General features: G+C 34.6%; 1 protein-coding gene across 1 annotated transcript; it reads left to right on the top strand.

The window, feature by feature from the left end:
• The first annotated feature begins 11,161 nt into the window (after window positions 1-11,161).
• LOC137715265 (flavonol synthase/flavanone 3-hydroxylase) lies at window positions 11,162-17,150 on the top strand. Its single transcript, XM_068454528.1, has 3 exons — window positions 11,162-11,761; window positions 15,711-16,038; window positions 16,746-17,150. Exons 1-3 carry the CDS (start codon window positions 11,298-11,300, stop codon window positions 16,956-16,958), a joined length of 1,005 nt encoding a protein of 334 aa, XP_068310629.1. The 5' UTR covers window positions 11,162-11,297; the 3' UTR covers window positions 16,959-17,150.
• The last annotated feature ends 1,071 nt before the right edge of the window (window positions 17,151-18,221 follow it).

The following is an 18,221-nucleotide window of genomic DNA, read 5'->3' as shown; positions in this document are numbered from 1 at the left end:
GTTGTTCATTTCAAAGATCGTGAAGTACCATGGTGTCCCTGTGAGTATTGTCTCAGATCGTGATCCAAGATTTACATCTAAGTTTTGGGTGGCGTTTCAAGAAGCTTTGGGTATAAGGCTACTTTATAGTACGGCGTATCATCCTTAGACGGACGGACAGTCAGAAAGAACCATTCAGACTTTGGAGGATATGTTGCGAGCTTCGGTGTTACAGTTTGGTGATGTTTGGCACAAGCGGTTGGATTTAATGGAATTTGCCTACAACAACAGCTTTCATTCGAGTATCGGCATGGCACCATTTGAGGCATTGTATGGCAGATCTTGTCGCACACCGTTGTGTTGGTCAGAGGTCGAAGAAAGAGTTTTGGTGGGCTCGGAGATTGTTGAGGAGACTACTTAAAATGTTTAAGTAATTAAGTTTAATCTGAAGGCAGCCCAGGATAGGCAGAAGAGTTTAGCAAATCGACATGCTACTGACAAAGTGTATGAGGTTGGCGATTGGGTATTTCTGAAGCTTTCACCATGGAGAGGCGTTGTACGGTTTGGAAAGAAAGGTAAATTGAGTCCCAAGTGTATCAGACCATACGGTCACTGAGCGAGTTGGTGAGGTAGCTTACAGACTGGAGTTGCCTCCGGAGTTGGCTAGAGTACATAACGTTTTTCACGTGTCCAAGCTTCAACATTATGTTGCTGATCCGTCTCATGTGATACCTCATCAACCTTTGGAAATCAATCCGGATTTAACTTATGATGAGGAACCAGTGACGATTCTAGATTGGAAGGAAAAGGTTCTAAGGAACAAGACAGTGAACTTGGTGAAAATTTTATGGAGGAATCATTCTGTGGAGGAGGCTACTTGGGAAACTGAAGATCGGATGAGAGATTTGTATCCTCGGTTGTTCTTTGATCACTAGGGGTTTGTTGTATGGTTGTTTTGAATTTCGGGACGAAATTCTTATAAGGTGGGTAGGTTGTGACAACCCGTTCTGAAAATTTTTAAAACGTACGCGTGAAAAGAGGATTTTGCCCCTAGTGTGATTTTTACGTTGTGTTGTTGTTTTGAGCTTGGTGTGGCTGGTTGTGGACCACACGCATTTCCCTACACTTTTCCTTCACCCTTCCCTGTCCCTGCACCCTGTCCCGTGCCATTTCCCTTCCCATTTTCTATCCCATTTGTACGGACATACCCCAAAACCCTTGTAATCTTCATAGATCGAAGAAACAAAGTACATATTCATGCTCGTGAGGTCCGTAGAAGTTCAACCATACCCATTTCAGGTAAGGATACCTTCGTTTTCACGTCGAACTCGGGATACCCGATTTTTGTCACTATTCATGTACATGTAAATTCTTATGTTTTTGGGAATTTTAGGCTTGTAGGAAACTTGGTGAGGTCCTTAGGAGGCTCGGGGTGGTTCGTTTGAAGGTTTTGGACGTCGGGATCGTGAGTTTCGAGGTTGGCCGGAGTTGGTGGTGTTTTCCTGGCGAGATTTTGTGGATTTTAGCACTTGAAAGTTGTATGAACTTGTTCCTCTTGTTGTAAGCTTCAATTTGGTACCAAGTTTGTGAAATTTGGTTGAAAAACGAAGAAGATAGGACGATTTGAAGTTTTCCCGATTTTTCGGCGCTGGCGACGGCGCCGAAGCCTCGCCGGAGAAGACGACGGAATATTCGGTCAGTTTGGACGGAATATTTCTAACGGCGTTAACGGAATACGTTAAAGTTAACGAAATATTCATGACGGCGTTAACTGACGCCGTCAGCGTGCCAGGCACCTGCCTGCGCGTGGGGGCACGTGCGACGGTGAAATTTTTTTCTAAAAATATGAGGATGTTCTTGAGGTTGAGTAGATCACATTGGTGTATCCATACACCCCATTTGAGCATTGTATGAGAAGTTATTTCTTAAGGTTGGTTATGTGCTTTAAAATTAACGTTTTTATAGTTGTTTCGCATATAGGTGAGACCTATCCCGAGGACAAGCGTGGTCACTCGAGGCAAGGGGGTTATGACCCTTCTACATACCAGTGAGTGAGCTTTTGGTTTTCCATAAATACCTATATACTTATACTTTTCCCAGAAAGTGATATGAAACGTTTATTCGTTTATATGCCATGCATTATATTGCCGTTTGTTTATGCATTGTTAGTTGCATATATATATATATATATATATATATGTGTGTATGTTTGGTGCGGCGGACGCACAGGTAAGTGCCAAGTGAGTATGATTTATGTTTACGTTTAGTAGTGATTTGAGATGCATAGAGAGCTCATAACCTGCACCCCCGGTGTTAGTGCTCCCGCCCAGAGTTGGGCACAGTCCTTCATGTGATGTTTACCTCCCGCACCACACACTCATCTTGGATCCAAGTTAGGTGGACAGTCCTGTCGTACATACCACTTTAGGTGGTTCCGATCGTAGGTGACCCGCGATTATTCGCCCAGCCTTCACATGATCGTAACACTTGAGCGTACTTATATTACACCCAGTCCTGTTGTACAGACCACTTTAGGTGGTTTCGACTCGTGTGCAGGTATAGCTAGTGAGATGGAGATTTAAGCTCTAGATTCAGCCGTACACGTCACGTTAGGTGACTCCGGTTGATAGATTACATGGCATTGATTTGATATTCCTGAGCACTTGCATTCTATTTAGAGACACTTGACCTGGCATATTTCCGACCATGATTTATATATATGTATATTATATTTTCTGGGAAGTATACAGGTTTTACGGCGAGGGGTTAGAATCTTGTTTATGAAATGGTTTTTGAAAAGCTTTGTTTTTGCCTACTCACACTTTTTGTTTTGCGCCCCTCCAGGTTCTAATTGGCTAGCACGTTTGGTGGCTTCCCTGAGGATTTTTCCCCGGCATATCTGACAAACTATCACCAGTGTAGGACCACCTTCGAGTGTGCTTTTGGTGTGTCGATTTCTCCCGGACTGCATTAGGTCGTCATGCTCTGAACTTTGTGTTTACACTTACGCTTGCACATGTTTGTTATTACTTTGTGTAAAGATGGTTCTTTTTATTTATTCGTACTATTTTTATTATTATTTTATTAGCTTCCGCACTGTGCACATGGTTACGTCACTTCCACGTGACGGCCAGCATGCCCTGATCTCGATCGGGGTGTGTCAAATAAAACTGAAAAACATAAAAAATAAAAAAAAATTAAAATATGCATTGCCCGATGAGACATGTTTTTGTTGCGCAATTTGTTGAAAAGAATAAATTATAAAGTAAAGGAAATAAAATTAAAAAAAATGGTAAACTTGCGCGACGAATGTTTCTTTTTTTGTCGTGCAAATAACATTTGCGCAACGAAAGCCATGTTAGTCACATAAAGGACATTTGCTCGACGAAGATCTTGTTCGTCGCACAAAATCATTCGTCCAAAAGTGAACTTTTTAATCTGGATTCAACTATGTGCATAGACAAATTGCAAAAAAAATTGTAGATTGTGCCTCTGCACTAATCCTGCTGATTTTGCTCAATCTGGCATCTGTCATTTCCATTTTCTCTCAATTTCATCATCTAATACTCTCTCAATCTGCTTTTCTAGGTTGATTGAGCTATCTCGGTGTGTCTGGTAAACGTTTTTTGTCGTTAGGTTAAAAGTATTAATGTAAATTCATACTAACGCCATTAATTTCGTTGTCTATAAGGATATTGTGTGTGATTAGCAATTGGTGGAGAACGATTGAGAATGTATTTTGTTTGTTTTATTTTAAAAAAATATAAAATTAATTAAATTATGTTGAACTTAGTTTGTTTTGTTTATATTGTGTTGTGAAATTATATTGATATTATGTTGTTAAATTTGTACGTGACGTACAAATATGTGTTGTGATGTTAATTAACTTCGTACTTGTTTTTTATTTTTAGTAAAACTTAGTTTCCCGTTCGAGGATTAGTTGGATTTTGCGGATGGATGCGAAAACATAACTGCGGTCCAATTAATTCTTGAATTGCCCCATTATTTGGACAGTTTGGGAATACTCTATTATGGCGTGTAGTTTATGGTTGAAGAATTAGGTTTCGGTTGTGGGGGTTTTCAATTGTTTGCCGAAAGACAAAAGGTGTTGAATGGTCTTGGATTGGGTTATGAAAAATTCACGCTTGCAAAAATAATTGTATTTTATTCTACAAAGAGAATAAATCATTGGATAAATGCCCTGTATGTAATGAGTTGAGGTTCAAAATGACATCTCAGAATAGAACAACTAAGATCCCACAAAAAAATGATGCGTTATCTGTATGTGTGATAAGTTTCTTTTGTCACACTATATATGACACGTGAAATTGTTAGATTGTTTACATGCATCGTTAATTAGGGTAGTGTGCTAGTATAAAGGTTAAGTGATCGGGATTTCTTTCAATCAAAATTGTTACATAATGCAATTGTGCGTTTAGTCCAAATTTGGCTTATTCAACTGTTGTGATTGTTGTCGGATATCATATATTATTCATTACAATGTCCAGGGTTTGGGAATTGTTATAATTTTAGGGGAGGTTTTGCTGGAATTTTAGTTTTATTTGTTGCGTTTGTTTGAATTTTTTTTTTTTTTTTTTGCAGCAAAGAAAAATACCCGGACCTTGTTGCCAGTTGAAGATGGCGAAGGTTACCCAGGTGACCAACGGACATATCAGGATCAGATACAACAATCGGCATCAGGCTGCACCAACAACGAAGCAACATAGCGCATTGGCCCACGACAATGGTCATGTCGTTTGGACCTTTTCCCTATGCAATGGAAGTCTTGGAAGGCGATGTCGGACAAGGTGGGGATGAAGGTGGGCACAAAGTTGTCGGTAAGTATCCTACCTTTTAATTGTTTTTCCTTGAAATTTTATATATTTATATTACTTAATGTATGTGGTTACATTGCAGACAAACTACAATTTCGACGACATCAATGACGATATGTTGGAGTATGTCAACAGTCTCTTCGCTAAACAGTACAAGCAGTGGAAGAGCGACCTGCACCAATATTTTGAGACATTTGATGATTCGCAGGTCGCTCTTGAGGAGGGTTACCCAAAGGAGTTTGAGGATCGAGAAGATAATTGGGTATGGCTCTGCAGTCATTTTCAGGAGCCCAGCTATGTGGTACGTTTTTTATATTAAGTTTAAAAGTATTATACGTTTCTTACTAATGTTTATTGATTTTTTTATATTTCATTTAAATTAGAACTAATACGTTTGTCTTTTGTATAACAGAAGAAGGCGAAAGCCAACAAGAGCAATCAGGAGAAGAAGACTTTTCTCCACCGTTCCGGTTTGAGGCCCTTCTCATATAGGATGGAGGCACAGCGGCAGATAATAATAAATTTTTTCATATTAAATTTTCAATATGTCAATAATATTTTTTTTTTCGTACTAACAATTTTCATATCTTGTTCTATTCAGGGGGGTTTAAATTTCCCGGCAACGATGTCTTTAGCGACGTTTATATTCGACCTCAGGATGAGTTGGCCGAGTCACTTCATGTAAGTATTCTTCAATTGTAATTACTATCTTACGCATTCAAGTATCATGATTATTATTTGAATGTTATTATTAATATTTTCATGTTATCTTACACAAGAGACGATGATGGAGAAGAGGCAATTGGTTCTTCAAGAGTCCACCTCCCAGCTTCCTCCTGACACTCCACTCCAGTCTTTGAATCTCCCAGAGGATGCAGGGTTTTAGATCGTTACAGAGACCTTGGATCAGAATCTTAGATGGAGGTTAGGGACGTATTGTAAGGGATGAGGAATGCTCAACGACGGGAACCTAGAGCCTCTTCATATTCGCAGTCAAAGAGTCAGGTGACAACTTTGACAACAGAGGTGGGCAACCTTAAGACTAAGCTGGCCTCGTATAAGAGCCAAATGTCATAGATTGTATAGGCCCACAGTCAATTTGGCATTCGTCTCCCGGATCTTCATCCACCGTCGACATCCGAGCCCCTCCAACCCAAGCATGCCCACAACTCTGCCCCTTCAACCTCTGAGCCCGTCCCCAACCTCGAGACCTTCTAGCCGCCTCCAAATGACGACCATGTTGATTATGCCGCATTATTTTCTTAGTTTTGTACTCCTTTACTTTTTAAACATTTTCCTTGTACATACATTTATATTTATTTAAATAAATTATTTTTCTCTTCTTTTTTTTTTTTGTCAAAAAATTATTTTTCTCTTCATTACATTTTTTTAATTGCAATTTAATTTTATTACAAAATAAAAAATGAAATTTAAAAAAAATTATTTTTGCGCAACGAATAGCTTCATCTCGCAATATTATATTATAGCGACTAACAAGGTTTCATCCCGCTACTGTAAATTTTCGTCATGCAAAGTTTCGAGAGACGAATACTAGTTGTCCCATGTTTTTCTCCAAGTATTTTGTGCGATGAACACATTCGTTCCTATAAATTTTGTGCAACTGTATGACACTTGGCACGACCAACTTTTGTTCGTCGCGCAAATAGTTAAATGAAGTAGTGTAACTTTCTATTTCTATTTGTGCTGAAGGTTCACAGCTCGGAGGCTGGTGTCATGCGATGAAGTTTGGAAGCTGGTGCATGTAGATGTGTAACATACTAGGGCGTCTGAGACTAGAAGATTGGTTTGGTGAGTGGACTCTTTTTCTGATTTCTTATATCTTAATTTTGTTCTATTGGATTACATAGAAGTTGACAGTAGATAAGTTGAAGTTGTACAAGGGGTTGGTTGTCTATATGAGATGTGCATGATGGTGAATCAAACTCAGGTAATTAATTCATTAAGTTAGTTCTCTCCCTCTCTAATTTTTTTAACAACTAAATCTTGTTCTCTTTGTTGTTTGTATAGAGAGTTTGCGAAGTAACCAAAGGTCCAAAGTCCCACAAGATATTGGTTCACAAAAACTGGGAGAAGCCTAGAAAGTGTTGAAACAAAACACTTTCTGTAAGGATTTTTTTTTTTATTTTTTCTCTCTCAAATCACATGAAATTACTAAGATAAATTTCCATTTCTACTTTTACTGAACTTATTGTATTAATCTTCCATTTTAATTTGTCCTGAAATCAATTTTTTTTTTTTTTTTTGTGTTTTTGTTATGCGGTGCCGGTGTTGATTATGAATTATGTGGCAGTACTCATTTTCTTGGATGGAAACAATTAAAACTAACCAAGGTTTCAAATTATTATCCAAGATTTGTAATCTCTAAAAACATAAATTATAAATTTGAACTCAGAATTTAGGTGCTCAAGTTGGCACCCATTTTAAAAAATGTAATTTGGATTTTGGACACCGATGACAAAGAGCATCTTTTCTGACATAGTCACATCAAGATTAAATTAATTAGGAGTTGACTCTATTAAATAATTTAAAATTTCTACCACCAACTTGTAAACGGTGGCGATTGTGGCATTAGAGACTGCTAGGTCTTGACACCGAAAACGGCGTGCAATGAAATCAATGGAAACCAATGGGAACGGTGTGGTCTAGCCTGTTTTCTAGTAGTGCAGTCTCAATATCATTTTCAAATGGAAGTTGTGTTTATCCCATAATATACCGGAACAATTTAATTATCATTTCACATTTTCTCATCGCCTTGTCAAGTCGACTTTATCTAGTGGTGACTCACTTGTTTGGTTTGAAGAACCCTCAATGTTAATAGAGAGGTATTACCAAGATATGTACCCTAGTTGATTTCATTCAATAATAATATCAATTCCATTCTTGAAACCGTTGATAAACGTGACCTAGTTGCACGTCCAAGTAGAATATTTTGCTTTTTAAAAAAAAAATAGATAACCATAATTTGACAAAAACGATATATAGCACATATAATACATGCATGAAAAAAAATATTACTATCTAGATATTAATTTAACAAAAGACATAAATCGCTTTAGATTAATACTAGCAACATTGTATTAAAATTTTTAACCTTCTTAATTAAGTAGCCATTTCAGCTTTTAAAACAATAATACGTAAGTACTAACTGATAACGTTGAGACATAATTAACTAAGAAGCCATATCAGTTTTTAAACGAGTATTAAGAAATCGTTACACATTTTTCAATCTCTTTAATTTGATTCCGGTGCATATCCTGGTCCCTCTGTCAATTACATCAATTCGTGCATGATTCATTCAAGGAAAAACTTCTGAATAGCCAGCAAAAGGCTTCTCAACATTGATACTTAAATCTCGTGTCTTTCACCAGTCCTCCTTTGGAAAAGGTACTAATTGCTACTATTCTATCTTCTATTTCCGTTTGGAAACGAAGATCATTTTTTTTTTTTTTAAGTATTCTATTTATTGATTTTAGTTTTGTTTTCTAAAGAAAAATGTAAACCATCTTATCTTTTCAAGCAATATATCCAATAATTTTGTTCGATTCAAGTTTAGCAGCTGTGGATTTATTCTTCTATTTTGATTAGGGTTGGTTCGATATGGGATACTGAACCAAAAATGGCATATCAAATCCCGAACCGAAAATTTTCAAGACGAAAATCTCATGACCGCTCTCAAACCGAAATTTCGGGATTCTTGAAATATTTTCAGTATTTCGGAATTTCCTGAAACCAAACCTGTATCAGAATCCAAATCATCTAAATTGAAATTGAAATCATCCGAACCTGCATTAAAAATCCAAATTGAAATCAAGGACATAGTGATAGTGAATCAGTGAAGATTTTTGGTAGAGAGGAGACAAAGTGAAAAGAGAGACCTAAGTCCTCCTCCTGACCCAAGCCCCCAATTCAAAACCTTAACCTTAATTCGAAATCCCATACACACAGAGAATCACTGGAGAGAATCGGAGGTGGGGATGAAGCCGTGAGGTGTGGTGGCGGCCAGAGTGGAGACAGTTTGTTGGAGTGAGATTGTTAGAAGGTGGGTGGCTGCTGAGCTTTGAATCCGAGAAAAAGAGAGAGTTTGAGGCTAAGTGAAGGCAGATGAGAAAGGCAAAATGAAATGAGAGAGAGTGAGAAGGGATGTGTCGACTCGGTTTTGGATTCAGTGGAAGGAAAGGTAGTTTCGATTTTGGAGTGAGTAGGGGTGGTTTCTAGGTTGTACAGGGTGAGAGAGAGAGAGAGAGAGAATACGAGAGAGATGAGATAGAAAATAGAGTAATGATATTCATATCATATTTTTGTACTACATTTTCATATCACCTTATATGGCATTTGATGTGGACAACCACATCAATTGAATTAATCAGTTTTTTTAATTTAGTTCATTATTTAATAAACTAATAATTAAAAAAATGGTTAATTAAATGATAATTATGGTATATAAGAAGTCTTTCTCCTTCATTTCCTTAGGTTTTGCAAATTTTTCAAATAATGTGGCTATCCACATCAGATGCCACCTAAGATGGTATAAAAATATGGTATAAAAACATGATATGAATAATATTACTCTAGAAAATAAGTGAGAGATAAAGGGTTAGGTGGTTTATGGATTGTTGAGAGACCCATCCATCCCATGTGTTTGATACAATTTTTGTCAACACCACACCATACTTTAATTATTTTAATAATATAATAGTAGTCATTACACATTCCAACACACGCACACACACATATACATATACATACATATATATATATATATAATATTAGTAAAGTTTGGTTTGAGGATAACGAATTATTTCAAAGTGTCACATCGAATCTCATACCAAACAATTCGGAATTGGTTTAGTTTCGGTACCAAAATTTTCGGTATTTTTTATTCGATATTTTTTCGGTTTGATTTCAGTATAGTTTGAGATTTTCGGTATTTTTTTTTCAACCCTAATTTTGATGCATGGTTTTGACATGACTTAGATTATTAACAATATATATAATTTGGCAAAGCTTTAAAGGCTTTTCGTTCTAGTTGTCATAGATCAAAGTTTGTACGCCGGTTGTGTTGTGACCAGAGCTAGCTTCAAGATCAACCCCAGGTCCCCAACCCTGGCTAGTGATTGCTTTTCCATTGGCGCGTTTTTTTAATCCGCCTAATTGGGCCCATGAAAACTGGGGACACTTTTTGCTGTTGTCAGAATGTCAAGCTTACTTCCTTCATCGTCATCCAAATAGAGGGAAATAGTATCGCTGAAAAAATAATAATTCTGTTCTAAAATCTTTTAATTGTTCTTTTATTATTATCAATAACATGTTCGCTTATTTTATTTTTATTACAATTAGATTTCTAGTGGTGTCATATTTTGTGAATAATAAAATTTAGAACAAACGACATTAAATATCTCTCAGATAAAGTTATATGGGAAATACCTTCATAGAACAACCCTATACATGTCTGACTTATCATGCTTGAATTTGTTGAAAAATTGAAAGTAAGATTTCGTTGCTATTGTTTTAGATCATTAACGAGATTTGGACATGAATTTTTGGGTTGTTAGTCGTGTGATGGATTAGGTTTAGTTGTTATAAGTTGGCATGAAGTTTTGGCCGCTATTGTTAAACTCAACTTTGAACTTAAATTGGTTCTATAAGTTCACCCCAAAAGGTATTGGTTCTATAATGTTGAGGGTATTAATCTTACATTGGAAAAAGAAGGGATTTTTGTAGAGGTTTATAAGTAGTTAGCCTACTTCTCATATTATCAATTGGTTTTATTGTGGAACCTCAACTTTTCTTATCATATCAAAGCAGGTTGTCCCATGTTTGAAGCTCAAAGGTCACACGTGCTCCATGTCATCCGATTTGTGTTGTCAACGTACTATACTTGAAAATTTGTTATAGTGAGGGGGCTTGTTGGGTATTATACTCACATTGGGAAGAGAAGGAACTTGGCATGGGCTTGTAGTTGGATTACTCCTACTAGTATCAATTGGTTTTATGGCAGTGCCTACATCCATAGCCATTGAAAGTTAACAGACAAAAAAAAAAAATAAATAAATAAACACATCTAGGGTAGTTTCGAGTTTATGGTTATATTAGGAATGTTCATTAAGATAGATTTCATTTTCTTTCCTTTTAAGAGAGTTATATTAGGAGAGAGAGGGGCTATAAAAATAGCTTTATTTTTATTTTTTATTTGAACGTGCGAGAGGGGGTAGTTAAACTATCTAATTAAGCTAGTGAAAAGCAATGAGCCACGTCCACCCCCCTCCCACATTTTCAGTCATGCATTACCACCTTTCTGAAATTCTGTTTGAAAGGTTTGCTGCCACACAAATATAAATACGTGCTTCATGGCAAGCTTATGACTTTGTGACCCGAGAAAACACCGCAAAAAAACCGTCACAGCATCTTTCAAATTTGTTTTGCTCAGGCAATCCATCGAAATATCCAGAAGACATATACGAAATGCATGCGCATGAGAGAGTGCAAAACATTGCTTCAATATCCAAGGACGAAATCCCGGCGGAGTTCATTAGGTCAGAGAATGAGCAACCAGGAATCACAACCGTACATGGGACAACCCTGGAGTGCCCTACAATTGATTTTAGCATCCAGGACGATGAAAAGATCCTCAACCAAATTGTCGAGGCAAGCCGTGACTGGGGCATGTACCAAATTGTGAACCATGACATTCCCAATGAGGCCATAAAAAAGTTGCAAGAGGTGGGGAGGACATTTTTTGAGCTTCCACAAGAGGAAAAGGAGCTTTATGCTAAGCCTCCAGATTCCAAGTCTGTGGAAGGGTACGGGACACGGCTTCAGAAGGAACTGGAAGGCAAGAAAGGGTGGGTGGACCATTTATTTCATAGGGTTTGGCCTCCTTCTGCCATTAACTACCAGTTCTGGCCTAAAAACCCTCCTTCTTACAGGTTAGTCGACTCACTTTATTTTGAGCAGTAATATGGTATTCTAGCTCTTGTCAAACCTCTCCTAGCTTTGAGCTGGTGAGTTTGCTTGAATGTGGCCACGAGCAGGATGAAATTACCCATAAAAAAAAAAAAATGAGTAAGTACAAAGAAAGAAAAATAAAGTGAAATGTTGCACGTCTATTTTTTTTTTTTCTTCTCTCTTTCAAAAAGGGACTAGTTGGTGCATATGCCACGATAGTCCATCGTTATAGGACTGAGAAGCCTCACTGAGACATTTCAGCCTCCTCGTGACCATCATCATGTGAGCTATATGTTTTTCTTTAACACAATGATCTATTTATACCACAATATTATGATTATAATCTACATTCTCTACTTTGTAATATGTAAAATAATACAACACAATACTTAATTTGCGTAAGAAATTACATTTTAGGATTTAGCGATACATATACAGGATCACATTTGTAAATCACGTAATTAATTGGCTTAGGAAAAAGAAAAGGGAAATTTTAGTTGAACCCACATAACCTCTTTTTACACCCAACTTAAATTTTAAATGTTAATAGTCTTTTTTATCATATTGTATAATTACCATAAAATACAATATAAAATTAACAATAAAACTTAAATTTATCAATAAACTCACACCCTATAATTAAACCCACCATCACTCCTTGTTTATTCTAAACTCAATCCGGCTAAAACCCTAATAACTCTTATAGAGAAAAACAAGCTTTTTTTTTTTAATCGATAGATGGTGCTTTTGAAGTTTTAAATACTCCAACTAAGGTATAAATCAATTTGTGAAAAAAAAAAAAAAAAATCGTTTAATTTCAATTTTTTAGAGTTTAGAAGATTAGTATTTGCGTTTCATTTTTTTTTTTTCGTCAATCCAGGTTGCACATAGTTTGTTAAACTTTCTATGGGAAATAGTGCAAATGTTATAAAAGATGTTGCAGGCACCAAATTTACTTGATACGAAATCTTATTTTGCAACAATCACAATGAAAGTATTAATAATTTGTTGCAGACACCAAATTTCTTGGATACTAAACCCTTTATATGGAAAGTAGAAGTATTAATAATTTGTTTGGCATATTAGAAAGAAAAAACTGTTTCTTTGGCATTACAATTTGTTGCCGTACTAGTTTGTCCTCCCATATTAAGCATGCATTAGTTACCATGCTATCATTGACCTTGCATGAATAAGTTGATAGCCCATGAAAATTAAGGGGTCTTTGCTTTACTAGGAAGATTATACAAAAAAAGATCAAATAAGATGCACACATAGGAGATGCCATAGTGTTGTAAAAAAGCTCCAGATGGAAATTTGAAACTTAACGAAAAAATCAAATAAGATGCAGTGAAATAATTGATAGAAAAATTCAGAGAGAAATTTCAAAAACCTCAGTCACTAGCTAAAAGCTTAAGAGGAGACAAAGGGCTAAAAACTTTGTTTCAAAGAGCTCAAGGTGGGAGGGGAGACAAAGGACCCAAAATATTTTTTATTTCGAGTTTCTTTGAATACACAACTTTTAAAGCAACTTCTTCTGCTCAAGAAAATCTATTATTCCTACATGCAAATAAAATCACAGGTACATGAATATCAAGAAAGCAAGGAAGATTCATAAACAAGTAGAAACTTCACCAAATTATTTAATTTTAGATTTTATTTTCTAAATGGGTGTAAAGATAAATTTACATTTTTAATTGAGTTTGGGAGGGTAATTTAGGTAATAACTTTGGCTTTAAAGAGATATTAATTCTTTAATTAAAAATAATAAGGGTTTAAAGAGTAAGTTGGGTTTAGAAAGAGGTTATATGGGTTTAAATAAAATTTCTCAAAAGAAAATTCTCACATCTTGTGGACCTAAAAAAAAAAAAAAAAAAAAAAAAAAAGCCTCCCCCCATCCACATAACTGCCATTCAAATATGCGTAAGCAGCCAGTTTCATTAGTTAACATTTAGCCCATAAATTTAAGCATTATGGCACCATAATTTGGATGGACATAATTTACAAGAAGTGATTTTGGTAACACCAGTAAATGTGATACAGAAGATAAAAATATTTTTCTTTTTGTCACACGATAGATTGGCTCAACACTTTTCACCACTGTGGTAAATGACCACTAGCCAGAAGATAAAAATATTAATTTGAATATAATTTGAATATAGATCCATAAATTTGATACAGAACATAAAAATATTAAATTGAATATAAGTTTCAATATAGATCCAATACACTAGAAATGAATTTAAAACAGGGGTTTTTGAACTTTAGTCCTTGAAGAAGATTAAAATTTAATAAAATTCTAGTGTTAGATTACATATTGATTTTATTCCTTTAATGTGTACTTAATTCAATTTTGTATTACATTTGGTTTTTTATATCAGCACCCCATATTAAAATTTAATATTAAATGACTTATTTACCCTACTATATAATGACAATTTTGACCTTATTAGGTTTTTGAAAAAATATTTTATATACACCCCAAATCACTTTTAACGTATTATTTATCTTCTTCAACTATCAAAACTCTTCCGACCCTCCATTGTTGAACAAAACCCTAACCAATGAAACTACAAACATGTTGATTACGAAAAATTATTTTTGACGAATGAAACACGAAATCAATGTTTCGGAAGCTTAACATGAGGTAAGACTTCATATTTTTTATTATTTTAGTAATTTTGACGACATCGATAATTATTTAATCTTGCTTTTGATGTGTTATTCAAGCTTCTATGTTCGTATTCATCTTTTAGGATGACATGGATTACATGAAGAATTAAACACCAAAAATTACCACAAAATATTAAAAACAGACGACATGTGTTTTAATGGTGGAATTAAAAACAACCCACATATGCTTTAAATCCCATGCGGCATTTTTTGTCAAAATTCTAGTCGGCATTTTTTGTCCAAATTAAAAGCTTTATAAGATTTGAGAAATATGGGGTGTATGTAGAAAATGTAAGGTGTATATTAAGAATGTGGGGTGTGAGGGTATTATGGGGAAATATGTACCGTGTATTAAGATAATTTTTAATTAAAAAAACAAATGTGGGGTGTATTAAGTTGTGGGGTTTATTCAACAATTTGTGGGGTGTTAATAAAATAAGCCTTGCATTTTTGTTTGAATATTTACAGATATCTTATTTAATGTCTCCACATTAAATTTTAAATTTATTTTTATACATATTTTAATTCATTAATTTTGTTTAACTTCCCTCTAGTTAGTGTACCAAAATGTCCGTATCATAATATATTTTCCTAAACTAGTGTACCGAAATGTCGGTACCTAAATATTTTGTAATTAATTAGTGGCACATAAAAAATATGCAAAAACATAAGTGTATTGAAAAATCCGTACGTAAACATATTATACTAAACTAGTGTACCAAAATGTCTATACCTAAATATATTATACTAAACTAGAGTACCAAAATGTCCGTACCTAAACATGTTATGCTAAACTAGTGTATTTAAATGTTCATACCTAAATATATTGTAATGAATTAGTAGCTCATAAGAAAATATGCAAAAACATAAGTATACCGAAAAGTCTCTACCAAAAAATTTCCTTACATAAGATACTTACCATAAACTGGTGATGGAAAATGTCAACAAATAAAAACTAATTCATTTGAATTTCAAGTATTAAAATTTACAATATTTTTCATTAAATTTAATTCATGGACACAATAAAATTATATATAAAAAAAAGAGACATTGAATGTGTATCTTGGCATTAAAATAGTCCTGGGACTAAAATTCATTTTTAATCTTCTAAAAGACATTTTTCTAAATCCCTCATCTTAATGTAGATAATATCGTTTGTTCAAAATAAAAAATCTTTGCGTATATATAAGAATATAGTTTTACAAAAGAGCACTAATGTGAATTAGAAATGGTTGTTCAAATTAATGTTGATGGGTGCAGGGAGGCCAGTGAGGAGTATGTGAATCATCTCCACAAGGTGGTGGACAAGTTGTTCAAGATGCTATCTTTAGGGTTGGGGATTGAAGGACACGAGTTAAAGAAGGCTGCTGGTGGGGATGACTTGGTTTACCTTCTAAAAATAAATTATTACCCACCATGTCCCCGTCCTGACCTTGCTCTTGGGGTTGTGGCTCATACTGACATGTCAGCACTCACCATTCTTGTTCCCAACGATGTTCAAGGCCTCCAAGCATGCAGGGACGGCCATTGGTACGATGTTAAGTACATCCCTAATGCCCTTGTCATCCACATTGGTGATCAAATGGAGGTATACATTTCTCTAGCTCATCTCTCTCTGATTAAAAATTTATTTAAGAAATTTCATCTCGCTCAAGAGTGTTAGGTGTTATGTTTCCGAACATTCTATGTGTATAATCAATCCTATAAAAGAAGCTCCATACTTTGCAACCCATTTACATATACATGCACATTATTTGTTAATCCTCCTTGTCATGCATCGACATTCATTAATCATACTTTTAAGTAATTTCATGTTTATTGAAGAGTCTTACTTGTTATGTTGCCAAACATTCAATGTCTACAATAACTAATCCTATAAAAGATGATGCATACTTTTAAGCAACCCATCTGCTTATAGTATGCAATGTATTCAGTATAAGCTACTTTTTGAGCTACCCATGCACCATTTAGTTTTTAGAAAAAGCAGACTTTAGTCACCTTAGGGATTTGAGGATAAAATAAAAAAAAAAAATATCAGTAAATAAGAAAAACTTCCATCAAAGCATTGAGGAATTTTTTAAAAATATATACCACATATAAAGGAGAGTACTTGTCAGAAAATTGTATTATTGTCATCATCTTTTAAATTAGATGTTAAATTCTATGTTGAACCCTAATGGTAGATTAGATTTTGGTTGCAAGCCAGAGCATGTGCATTATTTAAAAAGGGTATGTAGACATCATTATCCTCTTTTGTTAATGAAATTTATAAAATGATAAACAATTTGATGGTAGATAATGAGCAATGGAAGGTACAAAAGTGTCCTGCATAGAACGACGGTGAATAAAGAGAAAGCAAGACTCTCGTGGCCAGTTTTCTTGGAGCCTCCACAGGAGCACGTAGTAGGGCCTCTCTCCCAGCTTGTGAACGACGAGAATCCACCTAAGTACAAGTCCAAGAAGTTTGGCGAGTATTGTTACTGCAAGCTCAACAAGATTCCACAGTAAATTTTAAAGGCAACTCTCTCTGACTATGAGAGCGCAACGAACTTTACATGCACTTCTAGTTTTCATTTTAATTTGCGTACAAGGATGTTAGTATAGTTAACTCTTTTCAACTGTACGTCAAAGTTGAAATAATATTTGTCAGATAATCATCAACAATCAATGACAATTTATATATGCTAATAAATAATAAATGCGAACAGATAATTTAACAGAATATGAACTCAACGAATTAATATTTAAATAGACAAAACTGAAGATGGAGATTTGCATACCGCAATTTTCTTGAAACAAAACTTTCGCCCGACGGCAATTGCGGCAACACTCTAGAGGGAAATCTTGAGTTGGCTGTAGTTTGACGGACGAAGTACTTTTAAGTCGATGAAAGGTCGGTGATCGTATAAAACATAATATTTTATTTCAAAAAATTATTGAACTATTGATCGATGACAACTTCGTTGGTTAAAATATTTACTCTCGACGGCCACATTAGTCAGAAAAGTATTAAAAAACTTAATATTTATTACGTTTTCGTCGGTTTAGCATAATTTTAGCAAACGGCATTGTTCGTCGAGTAAAATTTAATTAAATTAAAAAAAAACAAATTAATTAACCAAACATTAATTTATTTGTTTATTTTTTTTAATTTCCTTTAATCAAACATTATTAGATGAGCTTAGCAAAAAAAATTACTATATCAGTATTAAAATATTCAACACATTTAATTGTCCTAAAAAAAGTTGCATAAAAATAAAAAATTAAAACACTTATAAATTCTAAAAATGTCCACATAGCCACTCCCACTGGTCCCTCCTATTATAAACTTCATCGGGTGGATAGTTTAGAGTTTCTTCATGACTTTTGTAATCAAAATAGTAGGTGCATAACTCGAATAACCACTCTTTGAATTATATCATCCACAGCCGATCAACGTAATAAAGCACAAGCAGTTTATCAAAGTCAATATTGAACACCGTCTGAAATAGAAAAAAAATAAATAAATGTTACATATAAAAAACAATAAATTAGTAATTATATATAATAATTAAGTTTAATAAAAATATGGGACACTTTGGAAGCGGTCCTTAACTATCAATGTTCTTTGATTAAAACCTTTGTGATTTTTAGTTCTTGATGGAAGTCCCTAACATTAATGTAATAATGTATTTATTTTATTTTTAAACTAAAAATAAATTTTGTAGCTATTTATATTAATAAGATTTTAAATAAAATGCATAATTTATGACACACCCCGATCGAGATCAG

Source organism: Pyrus communis, chromosome 1 (genome assembly GCF_963583255.1).
Source record: "Pyrus communis chromosome 1, drPyrComm1.1, whole genome shotgun sequence".
Taxonomy (NCBI): domain Eukaryota; kingdom Viridiplantae; phylum Streptophyta; class Magnoliopsida; order Rosales; family Rosaceae; genus Pyrus; species Pyrus communis.
Note: the sequence above shows the minus strand (reverse complement) of the source record. Positions and strands in the feature narration are given on the sequence as shown.

Bases quoted from the DNA above. Each gene is read 5' to 3' on its own strand.
- LOC137715265 (XM_068454528.1), top strand. From the start codon at position 11,298: ATGCATGCGCATGAGAGAGTGCAAAACATTGCTTCAATATCCAAGGAC. The intron at 11,762-15,710 runs GTTAGTCGACTC...TGATGGGTGCAG, and splicing joins AAAAACCCTCCTTCTTACAG to GGAGGCCAGTGAGGAGTATG. The intron at 16,039-16,745 runs GTATACATTTCT...ATTTGATGGTAG, and splicing joins ACATTGGTGATCAAATGGAG to ATAATGAGCAATGGAAGGTA.